The sequence below is a fragment of the Haemaphysalis longicornis genome, unplaced genomic scaffold (genome assembly GCF_048455015.1).
Source record: "Haemaphysalis longicornis isolate Haplotype H1 unplaced genomic scaffold, Haemaphysalis longicornis Haplotype H1 scaffold_4, whole genome shotgun sequence".
In the NCBI taxonomy this organism is placed as follows: domain Eukaryota; kingdom Metazoa; phylum Arthropoda; class Arachnida; order Ixodida; family Ixodidae; genus Haemaphysalis; species Haemaphysalis longicornis.
The window spans coordinates 100,163,114-100,186,857 of NW_027526361.1; the positions used below are offsets into that span (position 1 = coordinate 100,163,114).

Sequence of the window (23,744 nt, forward strand, 5' to 3'; positions counted from 1 at the left end):
CATAATCTAAAGCGTAGATCGCTTAGACGCCGACTGAATATTGGCACTGCTTACACAAAACATTTCCAGCACAACATCGGCAAAGTACTTCAAATCACATGCTGTTTATGTGGTCATTCTGGTTGAAGTATTCTACACCTACGTTTAGAACTTCCCCGTCATGAAGCTTCGCGATGGCGTTTTAAAAGTGTCCTTACGTCTTTATACAATGGGCATTTCAAGCTTTCCAAAGGGCTGGACCCACGGCCAACAAGCCACCACAGGTATCCTTTTCTTTCCCTTGTTCTTAGAGTCCAGCTACATTGCGGGCACGTATTAGTTTTGAAGCGGAGGTCACTGTTTTGCATTTATGATCTTCTTAGAGTCTAGAAACATTCCTAGTTCCCATTACTTTTTATTGTCTTTTTTATTGGGCAATCCTTTTACGTCGTGAGTGTGTATAGTATATTGGTTCTTGTCTCGTGAGAACTTTGCACCTATTTGTGCACGGCCGCTGTTTCTATAAGAAATCCCTCTGTGCTGTAGCTCAGTCTCAATTATCATGTGGTCACTCCCAAGGTTTTCCTCCAGATTGATAATTGAGACTGAGCTTCAGGGATCCCTCTACCGAAGGCATCTCAGTGAAGCTCGAATCACAGATTGGCATAATTTAAGGGAAAGCCGGCAACAAACTCCTAAGGACCCCATCATAGACATCGAAAATTGGGCACAGAAATTGCGAGAAGACATTAAGAACCACACCAGAGTCCTCCAAACCACAACCCAGACCCCAGCTATAGACAGCCATCTCTTTCACTTATTGGAAGCTCGGCACAGCCTCACTAGGCGATGGAGGAGACAAAAACACAACCGGAAGCTTAAGCTCCGAATTGCAAAACTGACGGCGGAGGCAGAGGCCCACGCAACGAAGCTTTGCCAGCAGAACTGGCTTGGAAAATGTGATGAGCTCCGAGGCACTCTAAGCACATCCAAAACCTGGAGTCTCCTCCGATACCTCATCGACCCGACAAAAAGCAAAGGAGAAAATAGTAAAACCATGCAGACAATTATTCATCAATTTCAGGGAACCACAGATGATTTGCTTCGTGCTCTCCAATCCCGCTACATACCCAGTTCACCCCCTTTCCACCCGCCTCCATACAATGGTTCCCCCAACGCTAACCTCGATCGCCCAATCACCGAGGCAGAGGTTAGGGCAGCCCTTGCAAAAATCCGGAAGAACATATCGCCAGGAATGGACCGAATCACCAACAGAGCTCTGTCAAATCTTGATGACAACTCAATCTGTGCACTCACGGGATACATGAACGATTGTTGGGAGAGAGGTGCCATACCCTCAACATAGAAAGAAGCCGAAGTCAGGCTTATCCCAAAGCCGGGCAAAGACCCAAGCATAGAAAATCTGAGACCGATTTCTCTTACTTCATGTATTGGAAAGCTCATGGAGCATGTAGCTCTTAACAGACTACAGGGCTACCTTGAAGAATCACAACGGATGCCACACACAATGTGCGGTTTCCGGCCACATCATTCAACTCAAGACATTCTCCTGCAAATTAAAGAAGATGTTCTGAGCAAAGCCAACAAACTCGCACCGAAGGCTATTTTGGCCCTCGACCTAAAAGGGGCGTTCGATAACGTCAAGCACGAAGTCATCCTCCAAAACCTTAATAACCTTGGTTGCGGGGAACGAATGTACGCATACATTCGAGACTTCTTAACGGGTCGTGTGGCAGTCATCAAAGTTGGGGACGTGAGCTCTCAACCCATCACGATTGGATGCAAGGGCACTCCGCAGGGGGCGGTGCTGTCCCCGCTTCTCTTCAATATTGCCCTCATTAACCTTCCAAGGCAACTGGATCAAATTCCAGGTCTGCACCACGGAATATATGCTGACGATATCACGATCTGGATAGGGGAAGTCTCAGAAGGCGACATGCAAGACAAATTACAACAGGCTGCAGACGTTGTCCGAACCTATGCAGCAAACTGTGGCCTCAAATGCGCCCCTGAGAAGTCAGAACTCCTACTGGTGCAGAAGAGATCTCGACTCAAGAATGCCACTAAGACAACCATTGAAATAGAATTAGATGGGGTCGTCATCAAACCCTCACCCTCCATCAAAATATTAGGCATGATCCTTCAAGAAGACTGTTGTAACTCTCTGGTGATCCGCAAACTCGACTCTTCAATCAGTCAAATCACCCGCATGCTACGCCGTATCACAAACAAGAAGCACGGAATAAAAGAACAAGACACGATTCGCCTTGTACAAGCTTTCATTGTATCCAGAATTGTCTACATTGCTCCATATGCCATACTCAAAACTTCTGAACGCAATAAGTTGGACGCACTAATCAGGAAGGCCTACAAACAAGCCCTCGGACTACCAATAAGCACATCGACCGAGAAACTGCTTGGGCTTGGACTTCACAACACCATAGCCGAGCTCATAGAAGCCCACCTGACCGCTCAGCAGCTTCGACTCACCACCACCCCAACTGGCCGTCACCTTTTGCGCCGTCTCGGATATTCAGTAGTGAATTCGGGGCATGCCATGAAAGATATTCCCGAAGAAGTGAGAGAACACGTCAAAGTTTCCCCTCTACCTCGAAACATGCACCCTCAGCACCACGAGGGCCGAAGAACAGCCAGAGCCGAAAACTTAGAGAGGAAATATGGGCAAAAAAGCAGGGTGGTGTACACAGACGCGGCAGACTACGCCCGAGAGCATGCTATGACGGCAGTAGTCACCGACACGGCGCGAACACTCACGAGCCTGACACTTAGACGCACCAATACACTGCAAGCGGAAGAAACAGCCATTGCGCTTGCCATCACTCAAACTGAAGCCATGACTGTCATCTCAGACTCACAGGGAGCATGCAGGAATTATCTAAATGGACTAATTTCTAAAACCGCCCTTCGAATCCTCCAGCAAAACCCTCCTCGAAGAAATGTGACTATCGTCTGGACACCTGCCCACTCCAGTCTTCGTGGAAACCTCGTCGCTCACACGAGTGCCCGAGAATTAGCCGGCAGGGCTCCACAAGAAGATCAGCAGAGGGTTAACCAGCCGTTACTCACGTACAGAGATATTACCCAACATTATAGGCTTTCCCGACAGATGTACCCGCCAGGCCATAAATCCCTCACAAAAGAACAAGAAACCTCACTTAGGCAGCTACAGACGAATACTTTTCCGCACCCTACTAGGCTCCACGCTATATTCCCTACAATATATACATCCACTTGCCCTCACTGTGGAGAGCTCTCAACCTTATATCACATGGTGTGGGCTTGCCAACACAATAAGAATATAGACAGAATACAAAATCCAACTTTAGAGCAGTGGGAGCGAGAGCTGGCCAGCTCAGGTCCTGATCGCCAGCTTCGGCTCATCGAGAGGGCGAAGGCGGCAGCAAGCTCTTCTGGGGTCCTGGACTGAGGACTCCACTCACAGCGCTCTTATTTTATATGAATAAAAGTTTTCCTCCTCCTCCCTCTGTGCTGTATACACTTACCCTTCACGCTTACGTCCACATACTTGGTATAAGGAACAATATGTTCTCTTCAGTGCCTTGCGTGCAGTTTGGTGTAGTTTTTTATCATCTCTACGGCTTTTTAAACTCAGCGAAGTTTGTAATCACTTCAGAAGAACAATGCAACCTGCGCAAAGAGGAGTAGCTTGAGCTCATACCTTGCGTAAACATCTCCTTTCTCCCATGTATTAAAAACAAATACGGGAGCGTGTTGGTCTACCTATTTCGATGACCATGCCGGATGCTTGGCTACATCTGGCAAGCTATGCTATGCTACATGGGGTCACATTTGCATCTCTGGCTTGCGCCTTCGCAGCTTTACTCAGCGGCGTCGGGAATGAGACGAGACCATTAGTGTGACGCCTTGTAGCCCCCTCAATTTAAGGTTACATTTCGGCGCAAGACGTTCAAGGTAGCTTATCGCGCGCGCTTGAATCTGTCGATGTGGCGGTAAGGAAGCAGCCGTCCGACTCGCCCCGATTTTCCACAACACCAGTCCCGCTCGGACAGTAGACTGTGGAACCGGTACACCGCGGTGAAAAGGTAAGTATGGCCTTCCGCCAACCCGTTCGCCTTCCTTTTGTGGCGCCTGCGCCGTCGTGTCAGGGACAAAACAGTGCACGATTTCTAACTACGCTGTGAAGAGAAGGTGCTCACGTTCACGCGCACACATGCGCATGCACGGGCACACACACACACCGAACGAGCATACACAGTCTGCGATAATTATCCCAAGCCAAATGGTCCTTCAAATTTAAACGCAATTATTGGGGAGAAATTAAACCAGTAATTGTTTTCGCGGCAAAGAATCAAGGCTGGTCGCTCAATGAAAAATTGGCCCAAATGAGAATTTATTCCCAGTCCAAAATCACTACAGGAATACCGCAAAGAGCTATCAAGAATTCCTGTTATACAACAAAGAGCTTTGTTGTGACAACAGTTCTATTGTTAAGACAATGCCATCTGTTGTTATGAAACACATTTCTGTCGTAACGACAAAGCCAATGTTCTCAACGACAAACATTTCTGTAGTCACAACAGAACTGCCATTTACGCTATTCTTCACATTGGGCAATAACATTAAACCATGTGCAACTACTGATGGAACATCAGGATCTCGAGAAGACAGGAATTTAGCACTACGGAACATCAAAATATGGATAGGAATACCACACATTACCAAGCATCATAATCACGACATGACAAGAATATACGACAAGACGACAGCACGACACGCGAAAATACGACAAAACTATAGAAAGTTTTCTCATCTTTTTCGACTGGGTTGGGGCGCCGGGGAAGCATTACATAAGGATAACTTGAAATCGAATACATAATACCATGAAAATTAAAAAAAAATGATGAACGCACAGACGGAGTGATCAGTACGTTGACTAATTATTTAAGGAGCCCTTTTAATGCTTTAGCACTCGCATATTTCAACAACGCGAACTATGTTTGCCTGATCAATCCTGAAAGTATATTTCAAATATAGTTTGACCTGGGTCGCAGAAAAACAGTTAGTGCACACAATTGGGTTGTATTGACTAATGGAACATTCCGTCAAGCTATGGGTGTAGGTGAGAGAAACAGGAAGCTTACCCATAAAAAGGCTAGCTCTTGAAGCAGTCAGCTGAAACTGGTGCTGTATGTACTTCGGGAACGCTATGTAGTAGCCTGTCAGAGCTATGTACACGGCGATGTTGCCGAAAGTCCTGAAGACGTATACGGGGTTTGTGGCCAGTCGCCTGAGAACTTGAAGGGCACCTGAAAGAGATGGTGTCGAAGGTGTTCTGCATCATACGGGACGACGTTGTTGTATCGTATCTGCACCCTTTACATCACCGTTAGCATGAAAATATTTGGAAAGGAGTCCCCTAAGCATTCCGCATTTTAGAAATTTCAGTGCGGCTTTGAAGATCTGGGCCATGGAATCCAACAGTCATGCTTTTTTTGTAGTCTGTATTTACTGGCGACTGTAGCACGCAAGCGTGGCGAATGATTTGGGCGACAGGATGGCTGCTGCTGAGCTAGTTTCTTACCTTATGCATGCATCCGCGTTAGACTGCGCTGTATTTATACCTTTCTCTCTCTCTCTCTCTCTCTCTCTCTCTCTCTCTCTCTCTCTCTCTCCACTTTATCCTGTCACTCCCCCTCTACTTCCCTTCCCCTGCGCTGGGTTGCATGCAGGTGAGCTCTCTGCCGAACTCAAAATATCCCCAGTGCCTTTCCTTTCTGTTTCCTCTCCCACAAACCACAACCTTCCTCGGTGCAGTAGCTAAACACGCCGTCGGTCGCAACGTCATAAGAACGGGTCGATTACTAGTCACTAGACTACGTAGGAACTGTGAATTTCAGGGAGGCTGGCGCGTTTAGGAAGTGACGGCTATTTCGATCTTGGACAGGCAGCGCCATCTCTCAGCGCACGCAAGAGTTAACCGACCCTGACCACGGCCTCCGCGATCGGCTTCCGGCGGCGCGCCGTTGCTCCGGCCGTCCCATTCGGCCGGAGAGAGCGTAATTTCGAAGGGGGCGTTTCGGCGCTTTCCGCCGCACCGCGGCGCGCGGAGCCGATGGTTGAAAGCAACAGCCGTCCGTGCTGCGCCGGTCCGCGAAATGGCTTTTGACAGCTTTTACGCTCCGTATGGCAAAAATAAACGGTCATAGCTTCTTTTAGGAATAGAAAGTAATATTACAGCACCTGGTGATGCATTTATGTCAGCTACGGTGGCGAAAAGACGGGTTTATTTCACATGCGCTGTCCCGCACTATGCTCCACGGAACCGACTATGCCTTTCCGATAATACCGCGGTAGCGAAACTTCCCGCGTTTAAATGATGTTAAAATTATTATCAAGTATTGTTATTTCTTATGCTGGCGTACGGTCTTAATTCAGTCCTGTACAGCCAAGGCTATTAACTTGAGACAACGGGTGGCCGCTGTTTTTTCTGGCATTCGAATCAATCTTTATCGGTCGTAATACCGGTTGAGACTGAAAAACACTGGAAGTGAATTCTGTTGAGGGATTCCTGAGCGACGTCGTAATCTCCGTGGCACATCTGCGTTGTGCTAATTACGTTTTCGTTTTCAGCGGCAGCAAACAAAAAATAAGTTTAACTTAGATGTACTCTGTTTTTATTTCGTTCTTAAAGGTATCTCGGTGCCTATACTGGGAAGCGCAATAAGCACTGTGAGTGGTATGAATACCTAAAATACACAAACTTTTCGTTACTGATTTCAGGTCCCATCTGAGAAGTAACTTAGCTTTTATATGTTTGGTTTGAATGTTAGCAATTTCTGTTCAGCCTAAACAGTTACCTACCACAGCGCACAAGCGAGTCCAGGGGCCGCATGGCTTTTTTACATAATCACTGCGGAAGCATTAAATACTCAATTACGCAAAAATATGGAGTTGGGGGTCAGTGCGAGCGAGATATGGTTTCAAAAATTGCAGGCCGCGCAAAGAAAATAAAATAAAAGAAAACACGGTGTATTTGGATCAGGAAATGAAATTCGGAGCCGACGGATTGCCAGCTGTCAAAGACGCTATACGCCTGCAAAAGGGCCACTAATGATGACTAAGACATTGTCGAAATAGAAGGTGACACAACCGCGACGGACCTACATTCAGGATCGCATAGCTTAAAATAAAATGCATTTGCATTCCTACAAGTAAGCAAAGTGTCGGTTACAGGCTAGGTTCCGATCAGTAGCTACGAACGTCGACAGGGTGCGTAGAAAAAGTCGCGTTGACAGCATGTATCTTGCCGCAAAGCCAACTTTCTGGCGTTTGCTCTGTATATGTCGATCTCATCTCGGTCTTTAAAAAATCATAAATTGGTCGCCAGGTGGTTGCATCATTACGCTGTGCTTCATTTAATTGTCATAATTAGTTTACAGTGACGTTACAAATGTTACAAAAGTCCCGTCTGCTCTACGTAGCCCTGTGGAGAGTGTATGGATACAAAAACCGGCTGTAACTTTTGTTTTATCAAAACTATCGCGAAACAAATATGGCAATTATTAGCGGAAACGACTCGAACATTACGCCAGGTTTTATCTGCTTTTCACCGTTTTATAGTTCACAGCTGAAGTTGGAATTCCCGTCTGCTGTCAATACATTTACGTGAGGGAAACGAACAGCTTCATATTGTTGTCCAGTTTCATTAAACAAATTAACTAAGGAGTATACCGTATACGTTCAATCACAAATTACAAACAATGTTTGTTTCATGCACTTCTTCGATTGCACCCTACTGGTCCGGCCGCTGGTCAGATTTCACACAGAAGAACGGCAGTAAACTGTTTTTTTAATATACGCAGTAGTTTTATTCACAAATGTAGGATCTCAAAGCGTGTGCCTGACACAAGCATAAAATATTTCAGAGCGGTAAAAAATTTCATATATATGCTTATAATTTCAAATCACGTTGCAGTGCCCTGAATGTTAGTTTCTTGCGCGATGAGGCCTGGTAGGTGACCGTTGCAACAACATGGCACGCCAACTGCAAACTTGTTCTCATCACCCCAAATAACTATTTATAATAACTCTATAAAATAACATCCGAGAAAGTACTGCGTACCACTCCGTATTCTCGCTCCACGCTTGAAACATGGTCAACCTTTCGTTGATCGCTGTCACACCTTTGCTTCAGTTAAATAAGTTTCCCTAAGCTGCTGAGACAAGCCGACTTCATAAAATCATTGTCAAGTCTCTTATTTCATCAAAACAAAACGCCCGCAGGGGAGGCAAGGGGAATTACGACAGCGAAGACACCCAGCCGCGCAATCTCCGCCAAGCCATTCAGAGGAGCCGGTGCGAGCGGCCGAACCATCGGCTAACACCGCCACCTCGCGGCACGTTGCGGAGTGAGCCGCATTACATTTTTTTGCTGGGGGACGCGCCGAATGGGACGGCCGGAGCAACGGCGCGCCGCCGGCAGCCGATCGCGGAGGCCGTGCCCTGACCGTGGCTGACCCTGGTGGTCACGCACTGAGTCGGCCCGCGCTTGCTCCATCCTACAATCCTCCTTTCCTCTTCCCTTCACTCTGCAAACTCTTTATTATACCCTATTCGAAGCACAATTCTCGTCCTCCACTTCACAATTCCCTTCATAGTTTTCCCCTTCCGTCCATCTCTCTCCTATATTCTTCTCACCCTCTATATCCCACTTCCTGTCCTTCTCTTTCCCCTCTGCACCCACGTCTCCCCCACGGATTTGTTTCCCACCCATTCCAAGTGGGTCAGTAATTCACTAGTGACAAGCACGCTCACCAGTAACATTCTTGGTTTATTCCGATGAAAGACAGACTGACAGACATCACCATGAATAAAGAATTGTGTACAGCTGCACTCCGGCCTTATCTGAAACGGTAGAACGATTACCGAAAAACGCTGGTGCCGTCGTTTATTATCAAAGTAGTGGCGTAATATGAAGATACGAAGTTCAGGCTTATGCGGTTGCCGTGCGAAAAAGTAGTTCCCGTCTGTTGCCTGACTCAGCTCATTTGTCTTGAGCAATCTGAACTGACGTGTTAGCAGTAAGAGATACGCGGACGAAAGCAGCTGGTTTGCGAGGCTGTTGTCTACGGGAACTATAGTTCAATATTAGGTGGTTATTGGGTTGATTAGGCCAAGTAACACTACCGGTTTCTCTGTCGCCACACGGTACTTTTGCTTGGTGTTTATGGGAGCTCCTAATTCACACTAATGATGTTGAAGTCCTGGGCTGAGGAGTTGTATTTAACCCCGCGAAAAGCCAAAATGTTGGATACAAGTAGCAAGTGTATTCTCAATTGACCAACTCCTCGTGCGCCAGTAATCATGTCGGGGATTTCATCAGAACATAATTATGCATAGAGTCGCAACAAGACGAGGTGAATGAGGTTTGAAAGAATATCCCGTTTATTGATTAACTACGGTGCCCGGGTGGGCCATTATATTAAGGACAGCAATTTATATTTGTTAGTCGCCACATTAGGCTACTTCATTGGGAAGTGGTACACACTCGGGAGCGCCTGCCTGCTGTCAGTACATAGGCTCCTACTGCAGGCGCGTCGTGGTAATGTGAAACGACTGGTACTCGTGTTTTACTACAACTCTCGCTAAACAAATTGCACCATGATGGCGCGTTTAAGCGAATGAGTCAGTGAGTGAAAAAGGTTTTATTAAGCCCGCGAAGTGGGAGTGGTTCCCAATTTCAGAAAGCCATGTGATGAGTGGGCAGCCTTCGCTATGGAGGAAGTATTATCTGGACATCCAGATCGCTGTTAGTCACCAGGTTCTCGCACAGCTCAAGGTATGGAAATGTGGATGGAAGAAGGAGGAGCTTGGTTTGCTTGCACTCTTAATATGATATTAAGAAGAGTGCCAGGTTGCAACCACAACTTGAATTCGGCAGGAGATTGCGCTGGGAACACATGATGGAGGCCGGCTGGGTGAGGGGTATTCTTCCTCGTAGGAAGTGCTATCTCAGAAGATATGAACGAGGCTCATCGGTACAGTTTTATCATAAGTAACATGGGCTCCCTACGGGAGGCGCGAGGTTGCAGGAAGTCCCAGCAGATGCCGAGGGCTAACCTTTGCGCTTTTTACTGGTACATCTTCTCTTTTACATTTATGATATATGACACCTGCTCCTACGGGAGACGCGTAGTTGCCGAAGGTGTCAACAGATGGCGACCGCTAATCGAACGAGGGAAAACTCAACTGAATTTTACGTCCAAAAGGATGCAGAATAAAAAATCTCGCTCGCCTTCTTATCCGCATGTTAGGACAAAATCCCTAAAGTGGTTTTTGGCCAAATAAATGGGCAGCATTTTCAAGAAAAAACGAATGGGAGGTATCAACTGGCTGAGTTGTTATTTAGGAAAGTGTAAAAACAGTGTTTTCCCGAAATCCCGCTTGCCTCTATTGGGAGGGTGTCATTGAAAAATGTTGTATAAGAGTGTTGAGATACGTGAGTAAGTTGCCTATCTCAACAAAAACCAGTTCGATATCTCAGATGGCGGGCGGTAAAAAAATTAATATGTGAAAAACTATTTTACCGCTTTTCACTCTCTCCATGGTGGAATTTTAAAAATTTTAAGAAATATCGACCTCCAACACCGTAATCAGAATGTGCCCTTGCAATATGTAGCCATTTGAAAGAGCAGTTTGGCTAGACGTGTACATAACCTGTCAGGCCTTTTTGGCTCATCAGCCGTGTCATTTGTAAAAAACAATTTGACTCCTTTAGCGGCGTCGCAGAGCGAAATCCTTAAAAACGGTTCTGTGCATTTGTACGAGTAACATATTCTAGCAAAAAACAGTTGGATTACTGAATCGGTGAAAGATTTATTTGAGAATCTTTAGGAACACCGTTTTAGTTCCGGAATGCGGAATCACCTCGCTGGTGTAGGTTAGGGTAAAATCCAAAAACTAATTCTTAGGTATTCTTAAGGGCTACTTATATCAGCAAAAAGCGGTTCGATATGTGAATGGGTGACCGAGAAAATTACGAATTCGCGAAACCACAATTTCGCCCTTTTCTTCGGTTAGGAGGGCAATTTATGAAAAACCCGCCTTAGTGAGGACCTACTGAATAACGCAAATAAACGCGTGAAGTTTCAAGTCTCTAGGCCTAGCAGTTTTGGCTGGGCGTTGATGAGTCAGTCAGTCAGTCAGTCAGTCGGGCACTTCTTTTTATAGGTATAGATTGTAGTGTTTAACGCGCTGACGCAACGCTGGCGATGATGCGCGGCGCAGTGGAGGGCTCCGGATTAATTTTGACCACCTGAGGATCTTTAACGCGCGCCGAAATATCGTACACGCGGGAGTTTCTGCCTTTCGCCTCCATCAGAAAAGCGGCCGCCACGGCCGGGAATCGAACCCACGACCTCGTGCTCAGCAGCTCAATGCATAATATCCCGTTTATTGCCACTTTTTTTTTGTAAAGACATGTCGACGCAGGGTTGAGAAAGAAAAACATTTCTTTTTAACGGCGGAGCTGTTTAGGGGCTGGCAATGTCCGGCGATGAAGCCCGTCGCGCCAGGCGAAGGTACGCCGCTGCGCCGACAAATGGCGCCGTCGCCGCGACGGTGTTCATTGCAAGATCTCGGCACGCGGCTCACGTCCACCTCCCACCCTATATGTGCACCGATAAGCTGCCAGACCTCTGTGGGTGAGCTTCGAGAACGTGCAGACCGCGGCGAATGGCATTACGAGCGACCCCAGCATCTGCGAGAGGTGGCCGCCAACGTGGCGAGGTCCCGAAATACCACTGCCATAATCAAACGAAAGGTTGCCGTACACAGTCATGAGGGGCCGACTTCCATCGGCAGTACGCACCCACCGTGGGCCCGTCACCTTCGGCCCCCTACCGCGGGCCCAGAAGTCTCCTGAGAAGATGTGACGGCCGTTCGGCGCGCAAATCTTCGATCGTGCGCTGGAGCACGCGACGCACTACCACCCAACATATATATGCACCGATAAGCTATCATTCCTCTGTGGGTCAACTTCGAGTATGTACATACATACCGCGGCAAGTGGCGTTGTGAGCGACCCTCGCCTCTGTGTGAGGTGGCTGCCAGCGTGCCGAAGTGTAGGATAGCCAACTAGGCCACAGCCTGGTTGACATTCCTGCCTTTATTTTACCTTTATGCATCCTTCCTCCTCAACGACCCTGTTTCAGCAGAATTCACAGGTGTTGAACTGACTTTGTTTTTTTATAGCTTCAAGCTCCGATTTACCTTTGAGTTCCCCATGTATAGATGGTCTAGGTGTATGAGGGGAGGTTTCGGCTGGTTCCGAAGAGTCCCACTGGCCCGTGCGGCGCAGCTTTCTGGGGAAGAGTGCCACGGGAAGGGCGGTGACCAAGAGGCAGGCTGCCACCACCAGGTATCCCAGCCACCATGCGCCGATCCAACGGGGGTCCCTTGGTGTTATTCCAGGTTCCACTACCACCAAACAAAAAGCAAAGAACTTCCACTTTACCTTCGCAGTGACTTGTTTAGCCCATAAATGCGTGAGTGAATGTTCTTGTCTTTGGAATGACTTTTTCTTCCTCCAAAGCTTGTCCTCACCCCAAATCATAGCTCGAACAGCACAGAACTGCTTACCTTTCATATTGCCAGAATGGCTACTATATTTTTTGGTTGCCGTCCTAGAGAAACGCGCAATCACCCTTCTTACTTGCCCCGTGCCACTGGGCCCCTGTAAGAACGACAATTAATATGTATACTGCGCTTTAGCGGCCTGCGCATGGAGGGGGCAAAAGATGGCAGATTTGTTATAATTATGGCGAAATAAATAAACTAACATGTTTCGGCGCGCGTGCACGCACATTTATACAAAGTGTGTCTCAGTCTAGGTGCACCAAGACGTAAAGCAAGACAGCACCCGTTACACACATTTGGTAAACTGAATTCTGGCGGTCATCGTTTGTAGCAGCGACCAGGCTTTTCTTGTTTCGCTGAGCGCGTGGCAGCACGCAATTAACAAAACTGCATGGCTCATAATTTCAAAGGTAACGAGTAAAACAGAACGTTATCGAAAAGTTTTTAAAGCATGAGTCTTGGTTGGTTCCAGCACGCTATTTTCCGCAGATGTTTTTAATAGCACTTAAAAGAACTGCAAAAGACAACCCTCACAGGTCGCGCAGGACATGTTTAATATTGTGGAATAAATCCATACAAGCCGCCCTGTAACGCACACGTCACGGCACAAGTGTGAGAATTACAAGTGAAACCCGAGTTAATTGTTTTATGATTTAACGACTGGTTCCAGTCTGTCTGTTCCTTGGGGCTTTACGTAATTATAGACTCAAGAAACTAACGAAGTTTTTCATTGGGGGTTCGTGAGGCCCCTGCTCCCGACTAGCACCTCAGCTCAAAGAGAAGGTCTATCCGAACTTTTGTATATTGAGCTTGGGACATAAAATGCGTCTATGTGGAAGTCTCCTGGTCAAATCAAACAACGTGGGTTTCGTCAATATGCACGCGAAGTTGCTACACATGGCCGTTCATTAAGTTGGGCTTCACTGCAAGACCCCCCACATCAGCTTTGCTCAGGAATTTATTAATAAGAGTGAAATGTTCGTACCCATAACGCTACCACTAAGGCTGTCTTTTCGTTATTTGAAGGCATTAGTTATGTTGGCAGAAAATCCGTCACCTACAGCACACGAATGCTTGGAATGATGCCCTATTTATCAGGTGCACTTAATGATGCCCTATAGACAGAAAAACAAAGTGAGTTGAAAAGAAAATTTGGTACACTTTGCCCTAGAAGGGGCTCGAACCAGGGTCCTTAGAATGGGAGATGAGCAGTGTGCCCCTGGGCTACCACAGTTTTTTTCGTTATTTGTAGGCTTGCACTTCAGCTAACCGAAAAAAAAAACAGATACCGCCAACCCAACAAGAGCTGACGTTGTAGTTTTAAAAATATTGCCAAAGGCTCGATACTTGGGAGCCATAGCATTCGTCTGGCTGACTAAACGTGAACGGGCGGTGAGTGGGCGGTGGTCTCCGACTTGGAAACGTGCGCATCAGACATGTGCTCAGTGCTGTAGGGAAATTTGAGGAAGGCAATTACACAAAAAAATTGGCTCCAATCGACGCTGTGAAGGTGGTTGGAAAGCAAAGTGTTAAAAGACACCCACAACAATTGCCCATGCGATGTCACTTCAATTCACACACGTGGCTCTACGAAGAGTGAAACCAGAGATTCTGGAATTCGCGGGGGCGGCGTCCCGAACGCAGCAGCAGAGCGGCGGACGCCGCCGCTGTAGCCTTTCCGTGAATCGGGAAAATGAAAACGGAGAGGAGCGTCTTTCGAAGGGTGAGACAGCGGAACCTAGCCATCGTGATGTGCTAGCTTGGGGCTACACCACCGCGCGACACAAGCGCAGACAGCGAAACAATTCGGCATGTGAGCTTAGTGATTCCCATTTATACCGATTTAAACTAGTTAGTTTAGTAAGCTTGAAAATTGCGAGAAAGCTGAGGGAACTTTTGTAATCGCTATTTATCCAAAACCAGTTGCTCTTTTCGCCTTTTGTAATACCTCTTAAAACACAGCCTAATTGCTAATCACTAATCTCGAAAACGGAGTCTCATTCGTGGCAAGCAGTGCGCTAAAGGTAGCGTTTCTCTAGCGGCCAGATGTCTGTATGTGGTTTGTAAATTTTGTTTTCCCGCCCTGCAAACCAATCCTTACCGCATGTTTGCCGTACGAAGGCTTAATTCCGTCGGGTGCGGGCTACCCTGGAGGGGCTGTCGAACAAGTTATTCAAGCCATGCGAAGGCAGCACCCAATGGACGCGAAGCTGCGCCAAAACAGGCCCTAAACAACCATTGCTAAAGCAGACGACAAAGCCGTTCCTCCGATGCCACCGCCAGCGAGCAGGCAGTTCCGCAGGGGGAACGCTGGTTACATTCGCCGAGCCATCTCTAGTGTGCTCCGTGAGTGAAACCCTCCGCCCCTCCAACCTCCCCCCGCCGCCGCCACCGACGCGTTGGGAGTTTGTTGTCCCGCACGCCCCAAAACAACCGTTAGCTGGTACAGCTAGAAAGCTTTGCTTTAAAAGCAATTAGGTGAGAATGATAGCACGTTCCCGCTGGTATCGTGCATGTTGGGCACATACCGGCGACTGGCCGAACATCTGAGTCATATTGAGCGAAAGACGAAGAAAACTTCGCAAAGGGAAAAAGACGATTATGATGCTGACGAAAGAAAATATGTTCACTTCTGGACATGTGCCACTGCAGGCACTGCGCCATTTCCGTGCATGGAACGAACGCGCTGCCTTTCACGCGGCACCTGTTCTACTTATTTCATCGGTGGTGCGGTGCATGTGGCGGTAGGTTCTGAACCGTGTGCATCGACAGCAGCTGCGAAGTACCGTCGGCAAAACATCTGTCTACAACACTTGAGGGGCCTGTCCCGTACTGCACGGGTGGCATCTTCTGATAGCAGCTGCGAAGTACCGTCGGCAAAACATCTGTCTACAACACTTGAGGGGCCTGTCCCGTACTGCACGGGTGGCATCTTCTGATAGCACCTGGTTTGAAACCGGTAGCCCATGAGCATACGTGGCCCAATCAACGCGACTGCCGTCTCTTCTGTCGCCTCGCCCTCCGCCTCGGCTCAGGCACCCACTGCCGCCGTGAGGAGAGCTGTCCGGTTCAGCTACGGGAAACACAAGACTAGACAATCCGCCTCAACGAGTGCTGTGAGCTTTTTCGCGTGCATTACTTTTGGTGCGCAGGCAATCACTGCGTCACAATCCTGCCAATCCGATGCATGTGTACGGCGCCCACTTTACATCCGAATTCCTGTGCTCGGCTTGGCTGCTATTTACTGAGTCACGCCTTGTTCCTTTCAATCATAGGGCCCATTGCTTCCAATGCGTGAGCAGCAATGACTCATTACTTGGCTACGTTAGCGGAAAAGCGGCGTCCTCCTATAGCCGTTGCCGCAACCTGTCATTAAAATTCCCATTGGCTGAGTGTAGCCAGAAGCCCCTCATACAAGTTCCCATTGGGAGCGAAAGCGCGTGCCGCCATAACGGCTCCACTGATTCCTAATGCCTGCACTGATTCACTGATTCCTAATGCCTGCGACATCACACTTCCCTCCCTCCCTCCTCTCCTTCCCCCCCTTCACACACACACATGTTTTCACATGTCACACCTTTACCTACTGTAACAGAAGCATAGGTGACCCCGTAATTCTGTTTGTTGGGGTTATGTAAACCACAATTCTTCGCATTTTTCACCCTTTTTCCTGACGTATTCGGGGATATATGTACAAGAGAGTAGGACGACGCAATTCAAATTCAGGAGTTTATATTTTTCTCAGAAATAGCAACAACGATCGTCGGAAATCATTGCCCGCGTTGTTCTCGCGGTTATAAACATCAGTTAATCACAGCTAGTGCAATGAAAATAGTTCTATGGTGTTCTAAACGACAGTAAGCCGCCACGGACAGCGCACAAATCCCAGCGCCGCCGGTGCACGTTATAACACGCAGCGGATTGGCAGGATGATCACGCAAAGAATGGCTGCGCACCTAAGTAATGCACGCGAACAATTCTCGCAGCGTGTGTTATGGAGGGTTGCGGGAATGGCGCAATGGGATAAACGCCTGCGTCATAACACGAGGGACCCAGTTTTGATTACGACAACGGGAAGCGTTTTTAACACGAAAGTGTTTTATGCCGGGGTCCACCAAGATAAGATCTGACTGACGTCATATTCGTCACGGAAATGACACCCGGCAGAAAAGGTACGACTGACTGGGCTACGCCGGGATTTGAACTACGAACTCTTTCGCAGCAACGGGAGGTTAGAAATGCGCTCCCGACTGCTCTATGAACACACGCGTGAACTCAAAGACAAATGCGCCTTATAACCTTCTCTTCAGATGGTGCTGGCGTCTAGGAGACACAAAGCGAAGTAGTGCATCACGAAGCTAATGAGCACCGGCAGTTGGCGCCTCTATGGCAGCGCCTACGTGTACGGGGGACGCGCAGCGTAACCTGCGGAGAAGCCTGTAAGGCAACGACCAAGAAGTAAGATCGACGCCGAGTTGCAGATGCCGCGCTCGTGGCACTGTCCGCTGCTGCTTTCACTGCAGCGGACCGTGTTTTCACTAAACGATTCGCTGACCACCCGTTTGGTTACGTTCGCCCGGAAGGTTTGCGAGCGCCGGTGGTTTCAGTCGGATTTACGCAATACTCCGGCACGTACAATCCAGTGTCTAACGTTGATCGGTGCCATACTGACGAAATATAAATGGCGATGTGCAGGTTCATATCGGTGCACAATAAACATTCAACTGCTCCTGCGAAGGCACATTTCCCTTTCGTGTTTTACCGGTTCCTATGGAAGAGGGATCAACCACATTTTCTTTCTTGTTTAGTCACCACCATCATGTATCCTCCCATAGTGTAATCTCTTCTTTTCTGCAGTGCGTTTTGGTTGCAACAGCGCCGTTAGTGAGACTAAGAAAGCTTCTGTTTAAAAAACTGTTTTTCCGAATGTTTTAATGTTTATTCAACCGGTTACATCGATACACACAAGACCTGGGTGTGCGTCTCACGATGCTTTCCTACTCGCTTCATTACAAGGAGCGCTTAGGTAAGGTAATCTCATGCTTAGCGCGATAGGCGATAGGAAACTGGATTCCTTTTCAATTTTTAGATGCGACGCATCTCATTCACTCGCCTTGTCCCTGCATCCATCCGGCGTTGTTGTCGGCGTTGCCGGCGTCCACCCCTCCCCCATTCTCCTCGCCGCGCCAGCTGCGCTCTCCGCCGCTCACCCCCTCTTCTCTCCGATAGCGAACACTCTCTCGCGAGGGGCATTGGATTGGATTCGATTGGATTGGCTTGGCTTGGCTTGGCTTGGCTTGGATTGTATTGGATTGGATTGGAACTCTGGGATGCTTCGCATCGCCTCAGGGTTCCCCTCGGGAAGATGGTGTAACTTTTTTAATCTGGTGGATACCGTTTCGCTTAATAAAACATGTTCCCCGAATGCTGAACGATTAATATCCATTTAAAAAAAATGTACACGGATAAGTTATGTGGCCAGCAAAACAATAGATAAAATAATTCTAAACAGGGGAATAGGCACTTACTTCGCAGGTCCTCGTAGTAGCTCAGACAAAAGGAGGCCAGACTGAGCCCAAGGACGGGGCATATGAAACGGCAAACGATGATAGTTCCTGCAAATAAAAAAAGTTCGTTGGCCATTCCTCCCTTTGAAGGTGGGCGGCCGGAGAAGCTTTTTGTTTTATCGTTGACATGCTGGCACGGCAGTACGCCACCATTTACATCATATTTTAGACAAATTTTTGTGGCCGCAGCGTCGTCGCCATATCGACGCTATCTCATGCGCTGGGCGTCGCGACCCCGTTCTGCTTCCCGGACCGCCGGATCGGCCCGGCGGCGATGGTTACATTCGGCGGCACGGGCGCGTTCTCGTTCTCTCACCGCCGCGTCGGTCACGAGGTGGCGACCATCGTATTCACGCCGCTGCTCGAGGCGTCGTTCCTCGCTAGAACGCGCGATCCGCTGCGAAAATGTTCTCTTTCGCTTTGTGCCTGGCCGACTACGTCACAAACACGTACGTGACCAAGATAGTCGGTGCGTGGCCTAGTAGGCGGGCGCGTTCTGAGCGCGTCGTCTGATGCCATGCATAACCAAGCGGCTCGCTACCCCGCTCAAGCGCTACCACTCGCTCAATAAATACGGCCTAACATTGAAGGGGCCATGCCGACAAAACACTAGTTCGGTTCATTTGAAAGATTGCCTCGTTAGAACCACACTGACACCACTTTTAACCCACACTTCGTTCAAATGAGCCATATAATTAGGAAACAAGGGAATGTCCCTGTGACCCACTCGCTCATTTCCCGCAACAGAACCTGTCATATGCCCAGCTGTGCGATTGGCTGAGGACGGCAAAGGAAACGCAAATTAGGCAGGGCTTATGAGCTTGCTGAACGAGCTATTTGCGCTTAAATGTAATGCATATTCCTTTTACCGCAGTTAGAATGGTAGGCTAAAGAATGAAAGTTACGAAATACACGTAAAAATAAAGTACCGATGTGAACTGCTGCTGGTACTGGGTGAACTATGCTTGCTTTAGCTGCACAGCAGTCCGCCTCTTTGGAGTTGTCTTAGACGACACTGACCGATTGGCGTAAGCGACGTTGTTTTACGGGACCCTCTTTGTCAAGAATGTCACATGTTTCCCGAAACGATTACTTTCTACCGTAACGAAAACAAACCAGGTGCAAATACGGTCAAAAACAATGGCGGTCAACGGTCCGCGGCTCCGAATGCTAGTGCCATCTGGGGACTGACAAGCAAGGCTGCAGAGCCTAATGACGTACTGAAAGAGTTTGAATACCGGCCCTTGTGACGTCATGGCAGACGTCACGAAAATACACGATTTGGCGGGAGAATCAAAATTTTGACATAAATTGATTAGTATCTCAGTTATTAGGGCATGGTTTGCTTGCGGAGAAGCGCTGCGGGCACTATAAAACACAAAATCTTTCGAATAAAACAAACTTGTATTTTATCTTCATAGCCCCTATAAGGACGTACACCCGGTCTCCCGGGTGCACTGACCTCGGCGATAAAAGCTGTCCCGAGCCCAGAATGAGGTCAGTAGAGCAGCCGTCATGGCAGAATAATGTACGTAACTGTAGTGCCTTTAAGCGGGATAAAATAAGAGAATAAATTATGCAAACAATAACATAAACAATCACATCAGCAATAACGCAATAATTGGATGGACAATGACAACAGAGATTGAAAAAAAAATACGCTCCTGCGAAATTCTGGCGCGTTTTCTGTAATGACCTTCTAATTGTTGCAGTGTGTTGAGCCCTCAACTGGTGAAAATCCTGTGAATGTGACTGCCGCGAAACCCACAGTTGCCTTCTGAAGCAGCAATACTGAGAAATTGCGGAGTTTGTTTTCCCAAATGAACTGGTGATACTCGTCAGTAGCACGTAATCTTTATGTCGCATTTTTTTTTGTTACTCCGAGAGTTTGCTCTGCAGAATAAAACCGTCGAGATGAGTGAGGCTGAATTGCGTGCAGGCATGTCTATACGAATTGTACTGCGAATATGTTGATATTGTGAATATGTTAATACCACAGAAATAGGCTGTCCGGACCGCAGAATAAGCACAAAGAATTGCGCCGTCCTTACGCCTTTTAAAGAACTAAATTTCATGCAGTTTATTCAAGCGAACTCTCTCACAGCACAGTGATATTTGTTGAATTTTAATAAATATTATCTCTACTGTAGCCGTTTACGCTGCATTTCAAGTGAGTGTCAAATTTTCTCTTCCCATATGAACTCGTCATAACATCGTTTTCAACTTTCTTCGCGTGCTCCCATTACAACCTTAACATGCAAGTTTTTTCTCATGCATATTTTCTCCGAAGCCGTCCGTTTATCCATAAAAAATGGAATATTCTTTCCGTAGCTATGATATGTCTGGCACAAAGTGAATGCTGAACGAAAGCATAAATGATGTCTCTGAATTTTACTTTACCTGTTGGAAGCTTTCCAGTTCTTGCTGCCCTTTTCGTAAATTGATAACTTCCTTCGTGCATTTCTCAGGCTCCAAGCATTTGAATGCATATAAAGAGTCTGTGTAAACTTGAGCGCGTAATGAAGCATTACATCTGCTGCCGCTTAGATCGCAAGCACCTTTTATGCGTTACGTAGTTTTGGACTTAGTATGTATAAGTTTGGTCATCTTTCATACGAATTTATAATTAACTGCCTGGCAACAGATTCAGGTGCTGCTCTCAGAATTTACGTATCGGATATTCGGGCGAAATAAAAACGTTTTACATATGGCATTTCACGCAAAATACGTTCAATTGCTGCGCCCAAACACAATAGACGTTCGTAACCGGAACTCCGGCTTCTGCTCACGAATACATCAACCTGAAGAGCACTCAAGGAATCATTGTCTACGGGCAAAACCAGTACTTTTTTCATTACCTACCGCTTAACTGTGCTACGACTGCGTGAATAAAATGTCTTACCAAAGTAAATGGCCGAATTTTTCTTCTTAACGTTGTCGTCCATGTATGTTGCGCCGACCACGTAGCAGGAGACGCCACCAAGGCCGTTCAGGAAGTTCCCCAGAAACAGAAGCACTACAGCACCGACCGTAGACCAGTCTGAGTCGTGTGATGCGCAGTGGTCCACCGGAGTTTGGGTGACATTTCCACTACCGCTGTCTGTGCAGAACTGCAGTGTAGCGGCACCCATGCTACCGGGACTGCCGCCTGGTTGCGCCAACAAGTGCGTTCCGACCCCGAAGATGGCGTAAGGCAGGTAGCTTGCTAGGGCACCGACGAAGGAGAGGATGATGCCTCCTGATATCCAGTTTGGCATGCTTGTGCGCCGCAAAAATACCAAGAACACAACAGTGGCCAGTAAGGGACTGAAGTCATCGGCGACCAGGATGATGCTGGACACCCGGCTGGATATGGAGAAACGCTTCTCGAGGCTGGTTAACGTCCCGACCAGGTAGGCGCGGTAGGCACCTTGGGTGATACCCAGGAGTCCAAAGACCACCCCGTACAACCGTGATGTAGCGAAGCGCTGAAGCCAGTCTGGTCTAAACTGACCGAATCCACAGCGGTATACCGGGTCGTCGTCGTCACATCCGAATGGCTGTATTCGCGTTCCTGTGACTTCCTGATCTGTGTCGCCACCAGATGGCTGATGCCCGTTTGGCATGGTTTTGATTGTGTAGCTTTTGCCCTGGGTGTTAGTGTAGGCTTCTGCAGCTTGTCTTCAGCGGGATGACTCTGCATCGTAGAGTACGGGGTATTGACGTGTTGAAGTTTACCGTGTAATTTATAAAAAAAGGGAACCAATGAAGCATTTTCAGGGTTTTACGTAATGTTTAAATTGTATGAAAAAAGGCAATTGCAAAAGCCTGTAAGAAAACAGCGAGGAAGTGTAAAAGCTACAAATAGACGGCGTTTTTTCCATAGCTGTAGCTCCTCAACTGGCTCTGAGACTTGCAACGCGGGCCATAACGAAATTGAAAAGTGGAGGCCCAAGGATAGAGCAAAGAGGCACGCCACCAGCAAGTAGGTCTCTCCCACTGAGGTCAAGCGGCACGGCATAATTTGTTGACTTGACCGTGCAGCCTACAACGACTCTGCTACACTACGCTCGCACATTAGTATTCTCACCGATTACCATTAACGAGTTCAAGAAGGCCTTCGCTGACCTCCCGAACGTCCACGAGATTTAAGCTATGGGTAAAATCCTCGTCCAGAATTGCACTAAAGCTCACCTGGAATTGATACCGGGCACATGATACACGGCCATCTCTACCGGACCACGGACACCGCTATTTGGGGGACTTTCCTCGTAACCCCTTAGTTGGCGGACCAACCTCCCGCTTCTGTCTTAGACACCTCCTTCACCTGCAACTAGACCATGCTTGCCACGCGAGTCGATGCCACACCGCATTAAGCACCCTGCTTAGCTGTCTGTGCGGAATCCCCTCCCAATTGCGGCCGCCGAATTGCATTCTTGCCAATGCTGTACTCACCCCTCACATCACATAGAAATGGATTCACCTTTGAAAGCCACCGCTCCCATATTGCCTGACGATTAAGGAAACGCTATACTGGACTTAAATATTTTATTTGGCTCTGCGCTGCATTCGTGGACTATCGATGTATCCTCGATGCATGGTGCACCCCACCGTGCTTCTTCACTAGGTAATCCACCCTGCAATGACGACCGATACCTGGCCACGCTAGGAACTTTTTTACCTTGAGAGAAAGAGAGAGAGACAAAACTTTTATCGCCGCAAGGCCTAATTCTGGGGAGGGGTGGTGACCGGGGAAGGAAGGTCCCCGGTGACATTGGCAGCCCGGGCGTCGATGGCATCTTGCACCGCCGAATCCGAGCTGCCCAACGCCCTCGCCCAGAGCTCACCGTCTCGATATGGGGGGAATGGGTTGTGGGGGCATTGCCAGAGGAGGTGATCCATGGTTTGGACCACCCCACAGCGGGGCAGTGGGGTGAAGGGTACAGACCGGGGTACATGCGGCGCAGGCAGGACAGGCAAGGAAGGGTGTACGTTTGCACAAAGCGCCATAGGCGTTATTCGGTGCGAGAGAGCGCCGGGTGTGCACGGGGCAGTAGACGGCGGGAGAGGCGGTAATGAGACGTAATCTCATGAAAGGAAAGGAGCAGATCTCGAGCTGACAGGGCTCCATGCAAGGGTTCAAAGCTAGGACCCGCTCGGAAGGTGAGCTCTCGAGCGGCTCTGTGTGCTGCCTCGTTCCCTCCCACACCTGTGTGGGCTGGGGTCCATACCAGCTCGGTGGGGGAGTCAGGGGGATTTTGAAGAAGGATTTTGAGTTCCAGAGCGGAAATGCGGCCCCGGGCGAAATTTCGAATGGCCGTCTTCGAATCGGAGATTATGATCGCAGGGGAAGGCCGTAGTGTTATGCAAGAGCAATAGCCGCCTGTTCTGCAGTCGCGGGGGTAGAAGTGCGAAGGGTGAGGCTGGTAAGAGGGGGACGGCTGGGAGCGTTGATGATTACGACCGCGTAGGCGTCGTGGTGCCTGTAGCTAGCCGCGTGAACATAAACAGTTGCCGGATGCACTGGGTATCGCTTCGTAAGGGCCCGCGCACGCTGCT

General features: G+C 48.3%; 1 protein-coding gene across 1 annotated transcript in view; it reads right to left on the minus strand.

Annotated features, from left to right (window-relative positions):
- Positions 1–21,876, minus strand: part of LOC144179873 (solute carrier organic anion transporter family member 74D-like) — a 56,655-nt gene extending 34,779 nt beyond the window's left edge. The window contains exons 1-4 of the mRNA XM_077708297.1: positions 21,109–21,876; positions 18,150–18,254; positions 12,274–12,480; positions 5,145–5,309 (exon numbers count right to left, since the gene is read on the minus strand). Of these exons, the coding sequence (XP_077564423.1) occupies positions 5,145–5,309; positions 12,274–12,480; positions 18,150–18,254; positions 21,109–21,811 (1,180 nt within the window). The 5' untranslated portion in view covers positions 21,812–21,876. The remainder of the gene's footprint in view (positions 1–5,144; positions 5,310–12,273; positions 12,481–18,149; positions 18,255–21,108) is intronic.
- Between the last annotated feature and the right edge of the window lie 1,868 nt (positions 21,877–23,744).